This window comes from Panthera uncia, chromosome B1 (assembly GCF_023721935.1).
Source record: "Panthera uncia isolate 11264 chromosome B1, Puncia_PCG_1.0, whole genome shotgun sequence".
Classification (NCBI taxonomy): Eukaryota; Metazoa; Chordata; class Mammalia; order Carnivora; family Felidae; genus Panthera; species Panthera uncia.
In genome coordinates this window covers 161,667,430-161,687,319 of record NC_064811.1, presented here as the reverse complement: position 1 = coordinate 161,687,319, position 19,890 = coordinate 161,667,430, and the positions used below count along the sequence as shown (strand labels likewise).

Sequence of the window (19,890 nt, the reverse complement as noted above, 5' to 3'; positions counted from 1 at the left end):
TCCAAGAGTGGGATGCTCAACTGACTGAGCCACCAGGTGCCCCCGACTTTTAAAAAATTTTTTTGAGAGAAAGAGGGAGCCTGAGTGGGGAAGGAGTGGAGACAGGAAGAGAGAGAGAATCTTAAGCAGGCTCCATGCCCAGCAAGGAGCCTGACCAACCACGAGATCATGACCGGCACAGAAATCAGGAGTCGGACTCTTAACCAACTGAGCCACCTAGGCACCCCCTCAGGTGTTCCTTTGTTTACTTTCAATTTTATTTATAGAAGTATTTCAATTTAACAGAAATTCCTAATTTCTGTGTAATTCTATTGATGCATTTTCTACCTTATAGTTTTCACTTTTGGTGTATGATTATAAAGCTTTTTTCTTTTATATAAAACATAAAAATATTACAAATATTTTAAAATATATTTAAATATAAATAAATTTAATAAATAAATTTTAATAATTTAATGAATAAATTTTACTATAATTAAATACAAATTTAAATAAATTTAAATATACACATATATAATACAATATTATAAAAATATTTTATATTTCTTGTCAGTATTTAACAGGGTTTCTTTTTTTTTTTTGAATTTTTTTTTTTAATGTTTATTCATTTTTGAGAGACAGAGAGAGACAGAGCATGAGTGGGGGAGGGGCAGAGAGAGAGACACACACAGAATCCGAAGCAGGCTCCAGGCTCTGAGCTGTCAGCACAAAGCCCGAAGCGGGGCTTGAACTCACAGACTGCGAGATCATGACCTGAGCTGAAGTCGGGTGCTCAACCGACTGAGCCACCCAGGTGCCCCCAGGGTTTCATTTTTAACACTAAAATTCTCAATTTCCCCTGGAATTAACTTTAGTATATGATGTAATGTAGGAATCTAACTTTTCCTGCCAAAATATTTACCTACTATCCCAAAACCATTTAACAGATAATTTAATCTTTACCTATTGATTAGAAAATGCCACCTTTGTCATATTAGAAATTTATGTATACACTTGGGTCAGTTTTCTGGATCTGCATTTGTGTTACTGGTATGTCTACTTTGCTGCACCAATACCAAAATTAGTACAGGTGTGTAACGTTTCAACAATGGACACGGCAAGCACTCCCTCATTATACTTTGAGTGTAAACGTTCTGGGAATCTCCTGCTCAATACTTCTGGCTGAACACAAAATGTGAATTGGAATCAAGTTCAAATTATATAATAATTTAAGAGAAAATGGCATTCTTACAATGCGCCGTTAAAAACGTGTAAAAAAAACCAAAGTAAACAAACAGATGTTATCGTTCTCCATATACTGAAATACTTTTTATGTACGACTAAGAAGTTTTTGTTGTACAAGTCCCTCATATTCCTTTTAAATTTTATTATTCCTTGGGTACTTATAAACTTACAAAAGCAAGTTTTTCCTGATGATCCTACCTAGTTATTACTAGAACATCTTATGACCTATACAAATGTCTTATAGTTACTCTCTTCCCATTAAGTGTTTACCGGTTCTGAGAACTTTAGGTTGATTCACTTCACATTTTCTAGGTGGACCAACCTATTATCCATAAATAATGATCATTTACTTTTTGTCATTCCAAAATTTTATCTTATTTTTATTTCATTTTCTTTTTTCTTTTTTTTTTTTTTTTAATTTTTTTTTCAACGTTTTTTATTTATTTTTGGGACAGAGAGAGACAGAGCATGAACGGGGGAGGGGCAGAGAGAGAGGGAGACACAGAATCGGAAACAGGCTCCAGGCTCTGAGCCATCAGCCCAGAGCCTGACGCGGGGCTCGAACTCACGGACCGCGAGATCGTGACCTGGCTGAAGTCGGACGCTTAACCGACTGCGCCACCCAGGCGCCCCTTTTTATTTCATTTTCTAGAAAAGTAATAACTAAATTGTATCTGTGTGTTAGGCAATATTCTCAGTACTTTTCACATGTTAACTCATTTAATACAAAAATTCTAGAAAGTAGGTAATTTTTAGACCATCTTACAGTGAATGCAATGGAGGCATGCCCAAAGTTACACAGCTACTAAGTGGCAAAGCCAGGATTTTTGGAATGTCTAGAAAAAAACTCAAATACTAGATTAATACAAATTATCATCTTGTTCTCTACTGAGAATTTCACACACCAACCTTATTTTATACTATTCCTTCTCCTTTAACTTATGGATTGAAAGAGCTAAAATAAGAAATTTAATAGTTATTGTAATAGACTTAATAACAGGTTAACGATCCTGGCATAAAGTTTATTGTAATAAAGTACCAATTGAAGTTGCTCTTGTTTTATTTAGGATTATTTAAAAAATACTCATATATCAGATGTTAGTATTTTTAAAAATTATTTTTGTTGGGTTTGATGTAAGGGAAGGAAAAGTGAAAGTAAATTCTTATGCTCCAGATGTTACCATTGTCTAGAAAATTGGATTTAACCACCCCCCCACCATTTACTTTTAAATATTTGAAATCTACAGACAATTTGAAAGACTAGTTCATGGATACCTGCACACCCTTTGCTAGATTCATCTACTTATTGTTAACATTTTGCCTCATATGCTTTCTCTCACTTTATGGGTAAACACATACATAAAATACACACGTACATTTTTTTTTGAGAACTATCATAAAGGAAGCTGCAGAGGTCATGACCCTTCACCCCTAAATACTACAGCAGTAAGGATAGTCTTATTCATCATCGCAATACCATTATTATATCTAAGACGATTAATATTAATTTATCTAATATGTAGTCCATATTTATCCAACTGTAGTAAAAATGTTCCCTCTTTCCATTTTGATCCAGGATCCAAAGAAAAATTTTCACATTATCTTTAGTTGTATTATCCGTTTTGTATTTCCTTCCTTTTGTTTTTTATAATATTGACTTTTTTGATGGGTGGCTGGGTGGCTCAGTCAGTTAAAGTGTCGGACTTCAGCTCAGATCATAATCTCGCAGTTTGTGGGTTTGAGCCCCAGGTCAGGCTCTGTGCTGACAGCTCAGAGCCCGGAGCCTCCTTCAGATTCTGCGTCTCCCTCTCTCTCTCTCTGCCCCTCCCCCACTTGCAATCTGTCTCTCTCTTAAAAATAAACATTTAAAAAATATAAAAAAATAAAAAGAAAAAATAAACTCCTATTTTTTTGACTTTTTTGAGTAGTCTTACCCATCTTTAAGGATATTCCTTATTCTGATTATTTCTTCAGGATTACATTCAGGTTAAATATTTGGCAAAAATACTATACAAGTGACACTGTGTACCGTGTGGGTGGTGCTGCTTAGTTTGATGATTTAATTAAATGGTAACTGCCAGATCCCTCCATTAAAAAAATATATTGTCCCTTTTGTAATTAAAAATAATCCATGAGGGGCGCCTGGGTGGCTCAGTCAGTTAAGTATCTGACTTCAGCCCAGGTCATGATCTCACAGCTCATGAGTTCAAGCCCTGCATCAGGCTCTGTGCTGACCGCCTGGAGCCTGCTTTTGATTCACTCTCTCCCCTCCTCTACTCATGCGCGCGCGCGCTCTCTCTCTCTCTCAAAAATAAATAAAAACATTAAAAAAAATTAAAAGCACAATACCACAATCACATATATTAAAATTAATAATTTCTTCAAAAAAAATCTATGAGAGTTAAAACTTAAAAGCTCGTATCAATGCTCAAAAAAGAAAAAATATGAAAGGTACAAGGTTATAATACAGATAACCCAGAAGAATTATATTTGACTATAAGGAATAATAAATACTAAGAGGTATAAATATGTAGTACTGATAAGTACTTGAATTGTTTAAGCGCTTCAAAATAATAATTGCAATATGTACTACAACATGTATTCTGGAACAAATAAAAGACTCAGACACTATTTCCTTCATAATGAATACACAGGACAATTCTAAATACCACTTCCCCAAACCATACTTTAAAAACTAGCCACAATTTAGGGGCACCTGGGTGGCTCAGTTGGTTAGGCATCCAACTCTTGCTTTCAGCTCAGGTCATGGTCTCACAGTTCAGGAGTTAGAGCCCTGCGTTGGGCTCCATGTACTGACAGTGCGGAGCCTGCATGGAATTCATTCTCATTCTCATATTCTCTCTCTCTCTCTCTCTCTCTCTCTCTCTCTCTCCCGCCCGTCCACCCCTCAACCCCCCTTCAAAACAAAACAAAGCAGAAAAAAAACTAGCCATAATTTAGAAACAAAAGGGTACAGTCATACTTAGATTTTACTATCTACCAATTCTGTCTTAGAAGGTCAAGATTAAGATGAAGGGTTCTCAAACTTTTTGGTCTCAGGACCTCTTCACACTCTTAAAATTACTGACATTTCAAAGAACTTTTGTTTACATAGGTTTTATCTATGGATATTTACTTATCATATTTAAAACTTAAAACAGAAATACCTAAATATATTGAAAAGGACAGTAATAAAACTATTATATCAATATAGACAACACATCATTTATGAAAAATAACTGTATATCCTAAAACACAAAAATAGGGAGAAGAGTGGTGATGTTTTACATTTTTGTGATTCAAATAATCCAGTCTCACAGGAAACAGCTGGGCTGTCATAGCTATTTCTATATTCACCTGTTGTGACACCTTTTTGGCTGAAATGTATGAAGGAAATCCACCCTTGCACAGACATGTAGGTAGAAAAGGGATGGGCTGGAAGCCTCTCTGAAAGGGTCTCTGCAAACCTGCAGGGGCCCACAGACCATATCTTGAATTGCTCATGTAGACCACAGGGGATGAACTATTTCTAAGGTTTCAGAAAAGACTTAAATATAGTTTTTTATTTTTTCCTGTTAAAGCAAAATATATGTCTTACTGCTAAATCCTTCAATTGTGTGGTTCTGTTTTATCTGGCAGGATGCCAAATTTTTCCTTTTCTCCTTTTCCCTTTCACCATCCAATTGCCAAAGGGTGATTCTCCCTTCCTCTTAGCCTTTTCCTCTCCCAGAAGATGTGTTTAGAAAACAGTCCCTCTAAATTAGCTTGCCCTTTAAATAAGCCTATCTCTATAAATCATGGACCTGGCCTTTTTATTGTGTCCCTTTAAACCAAGTACCTGCAAAGGGCACCAATCTCTTTATGTTAGTGCCACTATGTTTTCAGGGTATCTGGTCCTTTAAGGCAACTCACTTGACTTTAAAATCTTTTCCCTGCAGTTTGTGGTTTAATCTCTTTTTTGTCTTAAAACTGATTTCAGATTTTGAGTGAGTTTAATCTTTCTGATGATCTCTCCAACTTAACCTTACCCTCAGGCCCTGTATTTTTCTGTCTTCCTCTAATTTTTTGTTAATCTGCCTTTTACTTGCCTGAAAGCACCTAGCAGGATGGGGTGGGACAGGTGTATGGGATGTGTGGTTCTTGTTTGCTTTTCTCACAAGAACAGCTGAGGCATACTGTCTTTCAGGTAATATTGAGCGTGTGGTTTTGATAGACTTTTTCCTAGGTATGAAGTTACCTTCGTGTCACGTGGGAAGATTTGGGGAAGTTGTTTATTTTACATCCTCCTGTGGTTTGCAGCCACCTAGTGTTATAGTCCTAATACTATATTCTTAACTTTAAAAGACAATTACCAAATGTTTTAATGGATAGACTTTAGTGAGGGGTCTTTTACCTGAATGTTTCTTCTTGGAGTTGTTCTAATTGAGTTTGGAGCTGCAGATGCCTTCTTCCTGCAGGACTGTTCGGATCTTCTATAGAATCAGATTGATTAAGTCTTTCCATTAATACCTGATTCTCTGCCAAAAGACTACTTTTCTCCTCTTGCAATGCTGCAACCTGTTAGAATATAGGAAGACAGCAATTATTTCTTCCAATTACACTGGCATCAGCACAATCACTTGTGAATTACCATTATGAATTAAAGCCTGTTTTGATCAACCTCCACTGCAAACATTTACACTACCTTTGAATACTGCACAGGCAGAGCAATATATAAGAGTAAGCAGGAATTCATTCTTTACATCTGAAAAGATAGTCCACCAAGTAAGATATGTAAATGACAACTAAGCACACAAAAAGATACTCATGATTAATCATTAAGGAAATGTAAATTACAACCACAATGTTCTACCAATACACTCCTAGAAAGGCTAAAATAAAAAATACTGGCTATACCAAGTGTTGGCAGAGATGTAGAATAAATGGAAGTCTCATACGCTTTTGGTGACAATGTAAAATGTTTCAAGCACTTTGGAAAACAGCTTTGCGTTTTCAAAAAAAATTAAACATGCAACTACTACATGACCTAGGCAGTATTTACTTACTCAAGAGAAATTAAAGCACATGGCCACACAGATTTATAAAGAATGTTAACAGCTGTTTTATTTGTAATAGAGAAAAACTAGAAACAACACAAATGTTCATCAACAGGTTAATTGGTAAATTCTAGTATGTGGATATAAGACAATACTATTGGGCAATGAAAAAGAATTAACTATGGATACCATCAACACAAACGAATCACAAAATAATGAAAAAAATCAGACAAAAAAGTATACAATGTATGATTCCTTTTATATACAATTCAAGAAGATACAAACAAACCTATAGTGACAAAGCAGAGCTGGGGACTGGAGGGGGACTACAGAGTCATGAGAAAACGTTTGAGGGTGATGGGTTCATTATATCAATTGCGGTAATGTTTTCACACATCAATACATGTCAACAGTTTTGAATGTACACTTCAAATATGAGCAGTTTATTATACGTTCATTTTATCTCAATAAAGCTGTAATAACAAAAGTTAACTGCCATTTCTAATTCTCGCTCCCCATCCTCCACTTTCTCTTGAACTCATTCTAGCTGGGCTATTGGCCCTACCATTCTACAAAACTGCTCATCAGATCACTACTGACACCTCCGTGTCACTGCGATCAATCAATGTTTGAAGCAACTGACCACATACTCCTCCTTGAAGCATTTCCTTCACTTGGCTACCAGGACCCCTTACTCTCCTGGTTTCTATACCAGCCTACCAGGCTTCCCTGTCTCCTTAGTCAATTCCTCTTTATTTCCCTGCCATTAGACTACCCTACAGCTTTTCTTCTTTACATACAGTGATGGCTTCCAGTTTCATGGCTATAAATGTCCTTGATTCAGTGATAACTTGCACATTTCTATTTCTAGCCTGCATGCCTAAACTGGACATCATTTACACTTGGATGTCTAACAGGCATCTCAAATTTAAATTGTCCAAGTGGAGCTCTTAATCGCTTCTCACTCTCATTCCCTCCAGTCTTTCCTATTTCAGTGAAAAGGAACTCTGTCCTTCCAGTTGCTCAGTCATAATCCTTAACATCTTTCCTTCATACTTACATCCAATTTGTCAGAAAATATCATTGGCTATACCTTCAAACATATTTTGACCACTTCTTAACAAGCCCTAAATTCCAATCTAAGCTAACATAATTTTTTTTTGCCTGGATTTGTGCAGTGGTTTCTTAATTAGTCTTCTAAATTTGGCCCTTGCCTCCCTTTAGTCTATTGTCCATACACCGGTCACAATAATCCATTTAAACAAAGTCAGCTCACATGACTACTTTGCTCAAAATCCTCCAACGACTTCCCATTTATTCAAAGTCAAAATCTTTACAAAGGCTTCTAAGGCCTCTTCAGACTGATATCCACTTCACACACTCTCTTCAGAAGGCACTCAGTAACATTTGTTGAATAAATGAATGAAGCTAAAATGCCAGCTCTATAATTTGTCAGGTTTCTATAAATGCATGAGTCTTGTCTCAGAAGAGAGCAGTGGCTCTATTCCATGTCACTGGACTATTTCATCCATTTCTGCACCTTCCTCCTTTTTTTTTTTTTAAATGATGTATGCCTGTGTATTTGGCAAAAGTCCTTTTCACACACACGGAAAACGGAGACTACAGGCATACCTTGTTTTGCTGTACTCCTCAGTACTGCCATTTTTACACATTGAAGGTTTGTGGCAATCCGGTCTAAAGTCTATCGGCACCATTTTTCCAACAGCACTGCTCACTTCATGTCTCTGTCACATTTTGATAATTCTTATAATATTTCAAACTTCTTCATTATTATTGTATTTGTTACGGTGATCTTCGATGTTGCTATTGGAATTGCTTTGGGGTGCCACCAAACACACCCATATAAAATGGTTAATTTAGTTGGTAACTGTTGAGTGTGGTCTGAGTGCTCCACTGACCAGCTGTTCCTCCCCCACTAGTCTATCTCACTCCTCAGGCCTCCCTATACTCAGAGACACAAAAATACTGAAATTATTAGGCCTACTATACCCTGTAAGTGTTCAAGTGAAAGGCTGCGCATCTCTCATTTTAAATCAAAAGGCAGAAATGATTAAGCTTAGTGAGAAAGGCACGTTGAAAACTGAGGCTGAAAGCCAGGCTTCTTGTATTAAACAGTGTAGCCAAATTGTGAATGCAAAGGAAAAATTCTTGAAAGAAATTAAAGGTTTAAAGCTACTCCAGTGAACACAAAAATGATAAGACAGTGAAACAACAGCCTTATTGTTGATATGGAGAAAGTTTTAGTGGTCTGGAGGGATCAGCCACAATATTCCCTTAGGGCAAAGCCTAATCCGGAGCAAGGCCCTAACTCTCTTCAACTCTATGAGGGCTGAGAGAGGTGAGGAAGCTGCGGAAGAAAAGTCTGAAGCCAACAGAGGTTGGTACATGAAGTAAAAGGGAAAAACTACCTCCATAACAAAAAATTGCAAGATGAAGTAGCAAGAGCTGATATAGAAGCGACAGACACCAAATTATCCAGGAAATTAAGGAGTTGAGATAATTCATGAAGGTGGCTACACTAAACAGATTTTCAGTGTAGATGAGAAATTCTCTTCTACTGGAAGAAGAGACTATCTAGGACTTTCACAGCTAGACAGGAGAAGTCAATGCCTGACTTCAAAGCTTCAACAGACAGATCGACTCTCTTATTAAACATTGATGCACCTGGTGAGTTTAAGTTAAAGCCAATGTTCATTTACCATTCTGAAAATCCTAAGGTCCTTAAGAATTAATGCTTAATCTGCCCTGCCTGTCCTCTACCCATGGAACCAGAGTCCCGATGACAGCACATCCGCTTACAACATGGTTTACTAAATATTTTAAGTCTACTGTTGAGACCTACTGCTCAGAAAAAAAGATGACTTCAAAAATATTACTGCTCACTGACAATGCCCCTGGTGACCCAAGAGCTCTGATGGAGAAGTACAATGAGATTAATGTTCAAACCTGCTAACACGATATCCACTCTGTAGACTATGGATCAAGGAATAATTTAGACTCTCAAGTCTTATTATTTAACCAACACATTTGGGGGGCACCTGGGTGGCTCAGTTGGTTATGCGTCCAACTTGTGATTTGAACTCAGGTAATGATCTTGCGGTTCGTGAATTCGAGTCCTGAGTTGGGCTCTGCACTGACAGCATGGAGCCTGCCTGGGATTTTTCTCTTACTCCCTCCTCTCTCTGCCCCTCTCCCACTTGTGCTTGTGCCTCTCTCAAAATAAATAAATAAACATTAAAAAAAAAAAAAAAAAAGAAGAAGCACATTTGGTAAAACTGTAGCTGCCACAGATTATAATACTTTTTCTAATGGACCCGGGTACAATGAATTGAAGACCTTTGGAAAGGATTCACCATTCCAGATGGCAATAGGAACATTCATGATTCATGGGAAGAGGTTAAAAAAAAAAAAAAAAAAAAATCAACATTAACAGAAGTTTGGAGGAAGCTGATCCCAAGCCTCATGGATGATTTTGGAGTTCAAGACTTCAGCGGAGAAAGTAACTGCAGATGTGGTGGAAATAGCAAGAGAACTAGAATTAGAAATGGAGCTTGGGGGCACATGGGTGGCTCAGTGGGTTGAGCATCTGGCTCTTAATTTTGGCTCCGGGCATGATCCAGGTCATGGGATGGAGCCTGCGTCCAGCTCCTCACTGAGCATGCAGCCTGCTTAGATTTTAAGATTCTCTCTCTCTGCCCCTCTCCCCCACTTGCACGCTGTTTCTCTAAAATTAAAAAAAAAAAAAAATTCTCTTTCTCTTTCCCTCTGCCCCTCTCCCTGGCACGTGCGCTCTCTCTAAAAAAAAAACAAAAACCAAACCAACCAACCAACCAAACCAACCAAAAAAGAAATGGAGCCTGAAAATGAGACTGAACTGCTGCAATCTCAGATAAAACTTTAATAAATGAGTAGTTGCTCCATAGGGACAAGCAAAGAAAGTGACTTGGGGTGGAAAAGTGACTTGGGGTGAAGATGCTGTGAAGGTTGTTGAAATGGCAACAAAGGATTTAAAGTATCACATAAACAGTTGAGAAAGCAGCAGTAGTGTTTGAAAAGACTGACTCCAATTTTGAAAGAAGTTATACTGTGGCTAAAGTTATCAAACAGCATAACATGCTACAGAGAGATCATCTGTGAAAGGAAGAGTCAATTGATAGAGCAAATTTCATTTTAACAAACTGCCACAGCCACACCAGCCTTCAGCAACCACCATCCTGATCAGTCTATCAACAGCCATAAATGCTGAGGCAAAACACTCCACCAGCAAAAGAAATTATGATACGCTAAAAGCTAAGATGATGGTTAGCAATTTTTAGCGATAAAGTCTTCCTAAAGTGTATACATTTGTAAAAAAAAAAAAAAAAAAAGAAAGAAAGAGAATATACATTTGTTTTTATTTAAAAAAATTTTTTTAATGTTTATTTTTTGAGAGAGAGAGAGCGAGCGAGCAGGGGAGGGGCAGAGAGAGAAGGAGACACAGAATCTAAAGTAGGCTCCAGGCTCTGAGCTGTCAGCACAGAGCCCGATGTGGGGCTCGAATGTACAGACCGCAAGATCATGACCTCAGCCGAAGTCGGACGCTTAACCGACTAAGCCACCCAGGTGCCCCTACATTTTTAGACATAATGCTATTGCATATTTAACAGACTACGATAAAGGATAAACATAACTTTTATACGCACTAGGAAGCCAGATAATTCATTTGACTTGCTTTACTGGGATACCAGCATTATTGCAGCAGTATGGAACAATAACTCCTAAGTATGCTTGTAATAAAAAATGATACTTAAACATGATTTAAGAAAAAAATCAGACAAAAAAGGGGTTTATCATAAAAAAGCTATAGTTTCCCGCAGAGTGCTTCTGCTTCTAACAGACAACTAATTTTAACTATTCCTAATTTTCCTGTCTTGGGTTGTTATTTTACATCTCTAAATGTTTTACACTTCTATTTCTTGATTTATCAACATCAGACATTATCTAGTGACTTTCTCCTCTGACAGGTTAAATTACAGCAACTTGTGCCATCCTTCCTTTCCACAAACAGCTATATCACTATTCTTGTTTCCTTCATTGGTCACCTCTGCAATCTTAACTACTTACTAACTCCTTCCACTCAATCCCCCACCCATTTATGCACTCACTCATCTGCCTACTATATGGACCACGGACTACAGGACCATGGAAAGCCTTTCCGGGAGGCCTAATTTAGTACTTCACACATTTAAGTGCCCAATACATATTTTATGCCAAATTAATCATGTGATTTTGAGCTGAGACTGGATGACTAGAAGGAGCCAGCCATGTAATAGCTGCTGTGCCACAGAAGTGGTTCTTGACTTCTTGGTAAGACAAGAACATTAGTGTTCCTCATGGCTCCTATCCTAATTTACTTCTCAACTACTATCACCTGCACCTCTACTTTCACAATAACATTTCTCTCTAGGACAATTCTAAATGTTGAAATTGGTTTATATTATTACATTAGAAATCAGAGTATCAAGTGTATTGCTACTATTTTCTGCAGAACTAAGTGTGTCATAGGGCAACCCCTTCTATTCTCATAACCTGTCTGCAACCCTGCCATTCACTTTGCAGTATGTCTATACCAAGTTTGGTAAACTCATCTGTAAAGAATCAAGCAGTGAATATTTTAGGCTTTGAGAGCCATAGGTCTCTGTGGCATGAACTCTGTCCTTACAGCATGAAAGCAGTCATAGACAAGATGTGAAAAAGCAAGGCTGTGCTACAATAAAACTTTACTTACAAAAACAGATGACAAGGTGTAGTTTACCAATCCCAGTGTATAACTTTAATGTTATTGTGACCAGATAATATTATTTACCTTCTAACCCAACAAGTGTGTTATGATTATACTTCCTCCTATGTGCATCCAAAGCAATGACCAACACCTACGCCTTTCAAAGTAAAGTGCTTCTATTATAAAATATTATGAACTAAGTATATTCATAACCCAGCTTTAACAAGCATCAAAACATGGTCAGTTATGTCTTATTTGTACCTCTCTCCATGCCCCCAACCTCCTTAATTTTGAGGTAAATCCCAAATATTTTTTTTCTTATTTTTTTTTTGTTTTTTCTTTAATTTTATTTTTTTATTTTTTAAAATTTACATCCAAATTAGTTAGCATATAGTGCAACAATGATTTCAGGAGTAGATTCCTTAATGCCCCTTACCCATTTAGCCCATCCCCCCTCCCACAACCCCTCAGTTTGTTCTCCATATTTATGAGTCTCTTTTGTTTTGTCCCCCCCCGTTTTTATATTATTTTTGTTTCCCTTCCCTTATGTTCATCTGTTTTGTCTCTTAAAGTCCTCATATGAGTGAAGTCATATGATTTTTGTCTTTCTCTGACTAATTTCACTTTACTTTCTGTCTTTTTATTGGTGACTTCTTGAAATCTACCTACCCTATTAATTTTTTTTTTTTTAAAGATTTTTAAGTAATCTTTGTACCCAACATGGGACTCAAACTCACAACCCTGAAATCAAGAGTCACATGCTCTACAAGAAGCTGGCCTGCATGTAAATTAGAGTATTTATACTTTGGATACTGGAAAACACTACAATCAGGGCTTTTAAAAATCTCCACTCCTCCCTAAAGCTAGCACTGATATCCTTCCTTTCTTTTCTTGGGTCCTTATGCCATTTTCATTCAGTTATTATCAATCTAATAGGGTTGCAAGAAGGAAACAAAGCTAACATATTTGATTAGTCTATTTTTAATCAAAAACCTGTTTTCCCTTTTTTTCTCTTTAATTAGGGTTGTGTTACAGCCAAACTATACTACATGGTAGTACACAGTATATCTGGTGTTACTTATAATGGTGCATTTCAAATAGGTAGTACACAGAACGGATCTCTTACCTGCATATCCAGTTCATGGCACCTTTGAGCGATTTCTTCCTTTGCTGACAGAGCTTCATTTAGTTCCTCCGTAGTTTTCTTCAACTAGTTACAAACAAAGAGATACAATAAACATTTCAATATGAAGTAGCAACAGTTAATAATTACATAGGTACAATAAAGAATTAAAACATTTCCGTCCCATTTCTTTCTGAGGGGCAGGGAGAAATGGAGAATCCTTCTGGAGAGTCAAAAGAAGGCATTTCTAACTGAGTATCTTCTAGTCCTAAGTCTTGTTTTTTCAGATTCTCTGAATCTGGTACTTTCCTTTTATCAAGTTTTCTTACATTTGCCTATCTGGGCTACATGATTCTTGGTAATGTTGATTCTGTAATAAGTGAGAAATTTTACCTTGATAAAATATGCATGTGCTAGAGGATAGGGGTTTCCATAGTTGAAATATATAGCCGATGTATTTCAACCCAAGTTCTTCAGTCATATTAAACCTTTATGTTAGTTTGCATAACAGTTTTTAAATTATTATTCTGATTCTCAACACAAACCAAACACTTCTAAGTTGTGTCCCATTATTATATAAACTCTAAGTTAGCAAAGCATGAAAAAATTAATTAATTAAAATTACTTAATTAAAAAAAAGAAAAATTGGCTAAAAAATTATAGTGGCTTTTCCTTTCACATGACCAAACTTCTGTGTAATATAGATACAAAAAAATTCATAAAGGTAACAAACTTTAGGGGTGCCTGGGTGGCTCAGTCCGTTAAGAGTCAGACTCTTGATTTAGGCTCAGGCCATGATCTCTGGTTCCAGCCTCCCCCCCCCCCCCCCCCCCCCCCCCCCCAAAGGGATTTTCTCTTTTTCCTTCTCACTCTGCCCCTCCTCTGCTCACATGCTCACACATGCGTTCTTTCTCTCTCTCTCTCAAAATAAATAAACTTAAAAAAAAGTAACACCTTTAAAACCTAACATCACAAAGTAAGGGAAGCAAATTACAACTTGGGTTAAAATCATATGTCCAAAGACTTTCCTACAAAACATTTAGAAACCATGGGGAAGAAATGAGAGAGGGTAATGTGAAGATATCTGTTCACTCTTTGGGACAGATGTCCCAGGATAGTTGGAACATAGAAACTGACAATGTAACTAAGAGTATTCTATTGAAAAGTAGTAATTAAAATTACAAAATAACTTTTGGTTAAAACCACAAGAATACACCACAGAGTTCCTTTAAAAATATAGTACATTCCTTAATGCATTTAAGTATCTGTTGACCGTTCGTCACAAAGATAAAGGGTAAACGGTCTTTCTCACAAAGATAAAGGAAGAATAATGTGAAATAAAAGGTATTTTGTATTATAAATAAATCATAAGATTAAATGCATGCCATTTTTCAGGAAATGCCGTGTGTTAAATGTAGCATGAAGAAAGATATCACTAATGGAAAAAGAAAAATCATGACTAGGAAATACAAATTACAATGACTTTAAGTTAATTTAAAGTGGGTTATGCAATATTTTAATTACAAATTACAAATTTAATTACTAATGTGTAATATCCACTAGTAAAGTAGCTTAAGCTCTTGAATTTTAGTAAAAAACAACGAATTAAACCAATATATTCTACAAGCAATTTCAAATGAAACATTCTTTTTGTGAATATATAAGGTTTATTCTTTTCAATCCCTGCATGGATAAAAACAATGCAAAATGAGATACCTGGCGATCAAGGTCAACATAGGCATCATTTCCAGCAGAAACAGGAGATTCCTTACTCATCAGCTGAAATTAAGATTTAAATGATTGTAACTATGTGGCAAAAAAGACATCATATAAAACGCACTTACATAACAAAACGAATACCCAAATCACCATAAAATTATAAAAATGAAAATGAAAACACAAACATAAAAGGAACATTTTCTTACACATTAAAACTTTTCAGTCTGGAATATTTTTTCATTCTAGAATAATGCCTTCATTTAAAATTACAGGTCTAGGGGACACTTGGGTGGCTCTGTTGGTTGATTTCAGCTCAGGTCATGACCTCATGGTTTGTGGGATGAAGCCCTACGTTGGGCTCTGGGCTGACAGTTGGGCTCTGCCCCTCCCCCCACGCTCGTGTGCACGCGCACACTCTCTCAAAATAAATAAACATTAAAAATAAATAAAATTATAGGTCTAAATTCTGGTGCTCATTTTCACTGTAGGCCCAGTCATAAGAATCAAGTATTCTTATCACTAAAAAGACAAGTCTTTTAGTTTAAGAAGTGGCTAAATATTTTAAAACTGACTTTTCAGTAAAAAAAAAAAAAACAAAAAAAACAAAAAAAACCCCAGCAACACAAGTAACTATTTCTAAAGAATAAATATGGGCAACATCAATATAAATCAATATAAGCCAAAATGAGTTGGCTGATGTTTATAACACATGCACACACAAATCTATGTCTTAGCCTCTCTCACCCTTGTGTTGCAAAGAGAAAGGATCCATAAAGTGTGAGGGGCTAGGAGAGAAAAAGATAAAATCTGACTGTGACAAAAGTCAGGGGCAGACCCAAATGGTCTCAATTTTCTGTTGCTTCCTTCTTATGTTCTGTCTGAAGGACAAAAGAAAGGGGGACAATTAGAAATGTGGGGATGTTCTGTTGAGAGATTTTATAATTTCAGCCTTTAATCCCAATCTGGAGTGACCTGAAATGTTATGTTCAGCTGTACCTTGTTCTTATCAGTGGTTTTCAAAGTGAAGTTCTCAAAACAACAGCATCACCATTGTCTGGAAACTCATCAGAAATGCAAATTACCAGGTCCCAGCCCAGATGTACTGACTCAGAAACTCTGGGGTTAGGGTTCAACAACATGTTTAATAAAGTCCTCCAGCTGATTCTGATGCATACTGAAGTTTAAGAATCACTGCTCTATATTAATGGGATGAGAAGAGTTCAAAGTCCCTTAGGGGGAAAAAAATCTTAGGAAGAGCAAAAAATACTGGCTTCAATGTTTATGCTTTTATTGTGACAATATTAATCAAAAGATTTTTAAGACTTCTTCCAACTGAAAAAATAATCCCATGGTAGAGAAGATATAATTCATTAAAAATATAAAAAGGAAAAATCATTATTTTACCATCTACAATAATCACCTTTTATAATTCTGAAATATTTAAGAAGCTACCAACCATGGGTGTAGCACAGGTCAAGTGAAAAAAACCATCACAGTGTGATAAGGGCTGTGACAGATTATCAGAGAGGTGGGTATCTGACTTGGAGGCAGGTGGCAGAAATACTAGGAGTGATCTCTTCCCCATCTTTTTCCTTTTCCCATTATTGCAGTTAAGTCCTCCTCATAACACAGCAACACTTCTGAATAAAAACCTAGGTGTCCTACACTCTGAACACAACCTTCTGTCATCCCTGCTCTCTCATTCAATTATGTTTAGTTTACGTGCTTCTCCGCTTGAGGTTTCCAGGCCCTCTACCTCCCTCCTTTCTCCCAGGTTTCCAGTCGGAACCCATCACTTTCTTTCTTATTCTGCTTAGACTTTATAGTAAACATTCTTGTTTTTGTCTGCTCACATTTACTCTTCTTTATTTTGCTAACATCATCTTATTTTGGGCAATCTTCCTCCACTGATTTAGCTTCCATGGTTCATCATTTGTTTAACCAACTACCTTCTCTTTCTAGCCTAGATTTTTCACGGTCTATTATGTTGATAACTTTTGTCAATATCATCACTTCTCTTACCTCCATTCCTTCTTCTTCCTGGCAAAATCTCAATCTAGAATCAATCCAAATACCTGTCTGTTCTGACCATAAATTCTGACTGCTAAGTACTGAGACAGTAAACAAAAAATATTTTAATCCTAAAACACTATTAATACATAGTTTCCAATTTCAACTGTGACTTCAAAGTTGTCCCCAAAGTATAGTTATGCTTCCCCAGTCAGCAGTCTCTTTATTCCCTTCAGAGATTATTCTAAACCTTTCCTACTTCTCAAACCTCACCAACACCCCCATACTCTTCACCAGGAAACTTTGTCTCCAAGATGAACATAGGGGAGGGAAACAAAAACAATATAAAAACAGGGAGGGGGACAAAACAGAAGAGACTCATAAATATGGAGAACAAACTGAGGGTTACGGGAGGGGCTGTGGGGGGGGGATGCGTTAAATGGGTAAAGGGCACTAAGGAATCTACTCCTGAAATCATTGTTGCACTATATACTAACTAATTTGGATGTAAAATAAAAAATAAAACAAGTTTAAAAAAAAAAATCTTTGTCTCCAAATAAGAATTTCCCATGTCTTAATCCACAAAATTGGCAACATTCATGCCCATCCTTTCCTTCTCCAATCTTGTAATACAAGTATTGTTCTTCCCATAGTAGGCTAATCCTTTCACTTGTGCTCCCTGACCCAGTCCCTTCCCAGCTTCTCACAGACCCTGTACCATTTATCATCCTCTCTCTTATAAATCAACATCTGTCCTTCTCTTACTTGTGGCTTCTTCCAATTACCATTCAAAGAATTAAAAGACTTATCATTTACTTGACCACCATTTACATTTCTCCAAAGAATGATCCCATGAAAAGATTCTCAACATCATTTGCCTTTAGGGAAATGCAAATAAGCCACAAGGAGATACCACTTCACACCCACTAGGATGGCTATTATAAAAAAGATGGACATCAACAAGGGTTAACAAAGAGGGGAAAAACTAGAATCCTAGTGCTGGTGATGGGAATGTAAAATGCTTCAGCACCCATGCAAAAGAAGTTGGTGCATCCTCAAAAAGTTAAACAGAGAATTACCGTATGACCAAGCAATTCAATTTCAACATAGGTAGAATAGGTGTTTTATAAAAAAAAAACCAAAAAAACAAAAAAAACAAAAACAAAAACAAAAACAAAAAAAACCTGGGGAGGCTGAGTGGCTCAGTTCCTAAAGCATCCAACTCTTGAGTTCAGTTCAGGTCATGATCTCATGGTTGTGAGATTGAATCCATGTCCATGCCCAGCGCAGAGCCCACTCTCTCTCTCCCTCTCCTTTTGCCCCTCCCCAGCTGTCTCTCTTTCCCTCTCAAAAACAACAACCCATATACTAACATTCACAGAAACATTATTCACAATAGCCAGAAGGTAGGAACAACCCAAATGTCTGTCAACTGATGAATGGATAAACAAAATGCTACACATCCATACAATGCATTATTCAGCATAAAAAGGAATATGTATTGATACATGTTACAAAATAACCTTGAAAATATTATGCTAAATGAACAATGCTGGACACAAAAGGTCACATATCCTATGTTTCCATTTATATGAAATATCCAGAATAGGGAAATTTATAGAGACAGAAAGCAAATTACTGGTTGATGGAGGCTGGAGCAAGGAGGAAATGAGAATTGCCTGTGTAATGGGTGTACAAGGTTTCCTTTTGTGCTGATGGAAAAAGTTCTGGAACTAAACAGTGACAATGCTTGCACAACATTATGAGCACACTAAATGTTACTAACGGCAAATTTCTGTTATATGTATTTTACCATGGTAAAAAAAAAAAAAAAAAGTCTAAGTTATTAGTATTTAAATAAAAAAAAAAAAAAAAAGGTCCAAAAAAAAAAAAAAAAAAAAAAAAAAAAAGCCCTTCTTCTATTATTCTATCCAGCTACACCTTCTCCCCGCTAGGTCCAATCAATCACCAAGCCTATTGATTCAAGCTCTAACAATTTTCAAATCCGTCCACCTGTCTCCACCCTGCCATAACCTAGTTCAGGCTTCCGTCATTCTTTGCTGGATAATTATCAAGGTTTCTCAACTGCTCTCCCATTTTCTAACCTGGTTTTCCTCCAAACCATTCTTCTCATCATATGGATTTTCTTAAATACAGACTTCAGTGTATTTTCTCCTTAAAATCTATTCATTGGTTTCCAAAGTCCCAAATCTCTAATGAAACTGCTCAATATTCTAATGATCTTAGGTCTCTGGTTTAATTTCTAAGCACTTCCTACCTCACCATGTTTGCTACAGGCACCTTCTTTCAATACCTCCAACATTCCATGCAGGTCTTGCTTCTCTTGCCACCTGGACTTTAGAACAATTTTTACCCCTTCGTTATGTCATCTCATCCTTCTGTGCTCAGATGAGATGCCACCTTCCCTGAGAAGCCTTCCCTTAAGTCCCCAAGCTGAGTTAGCTACTTCTTGGAGGTTCTCTTAATATTTTCCCCAACATGGTACTTTTCATTTTGAATGCTTTAAATGTACGTGAATTGCTTGGTTAGCCATTTCTCCCATGAGACTTAGACTTTCTGGGGCAAGAGACCATGTCTGTCTTTTTCACAATTGTATCCTGAATGCTTCTGGTGTATCTATAGCTTCTGGTGCATATTAAGGGCTTGAGAGTATGTGTTAAATGCATAAAAGGAATACGCACATAAAGACATATAATCTATTTTTAAAATCTAGTTGTATGTATAATTTTATATACTTTGTTCACGTGACATTTTAAATGTTTTCCCTTTGTCATAATATACTTTTAAAAAATTTTATCAGCTATATAATATTCCATGAGATGGAGGTACCCTAAGTTAAACACTTGCTTACTAATGGATGCACATTATTTTCATATTTCTATTAATATAAAATAGCTTGGGGGTGCCTAGCTGGCTCAGTCAGAAGAGCACTGGTTCTTGATCTTGGGGTTGGGAGTTCAATCCCCATGCTGGGT

General features: G+C 36.7%; 1 protein-coding gene across 3 annotated transcripts in view; it reads right to left on the bottom strand.

Annotated features, from left to right (window-relative positions):
* HOOK3 (hook microtubule tethering protein 3) overlaps positions 1–19,890 on the bottom strand; it is a 117,186-nt gene that overhangs the window by 55,443 nt on the left and 41,853 nt on the right. For all 3 annotated transcript variants that reach the window (XM_049632460.1, XM_049632462.1, XM_049632461.1), the window contains exons 7-9: positions 14,882–14,944; positions 13,169–13,252; positions 5,618–5,781 (exon numbers count right to left, since the gene is read on the bottom strand). In XM_049632460.1, the coding sequence (XP_049488417.1) occupies positions 5,618–5,781; positions 13,169–13,252; positions 14,882–14,944 (311 nt within the window). The remainder of the gene's footprint in view (positions 1–5,617; positions 5,782–13,168; positions 13,253–14,881; positions 14,945–19,890) is intronic.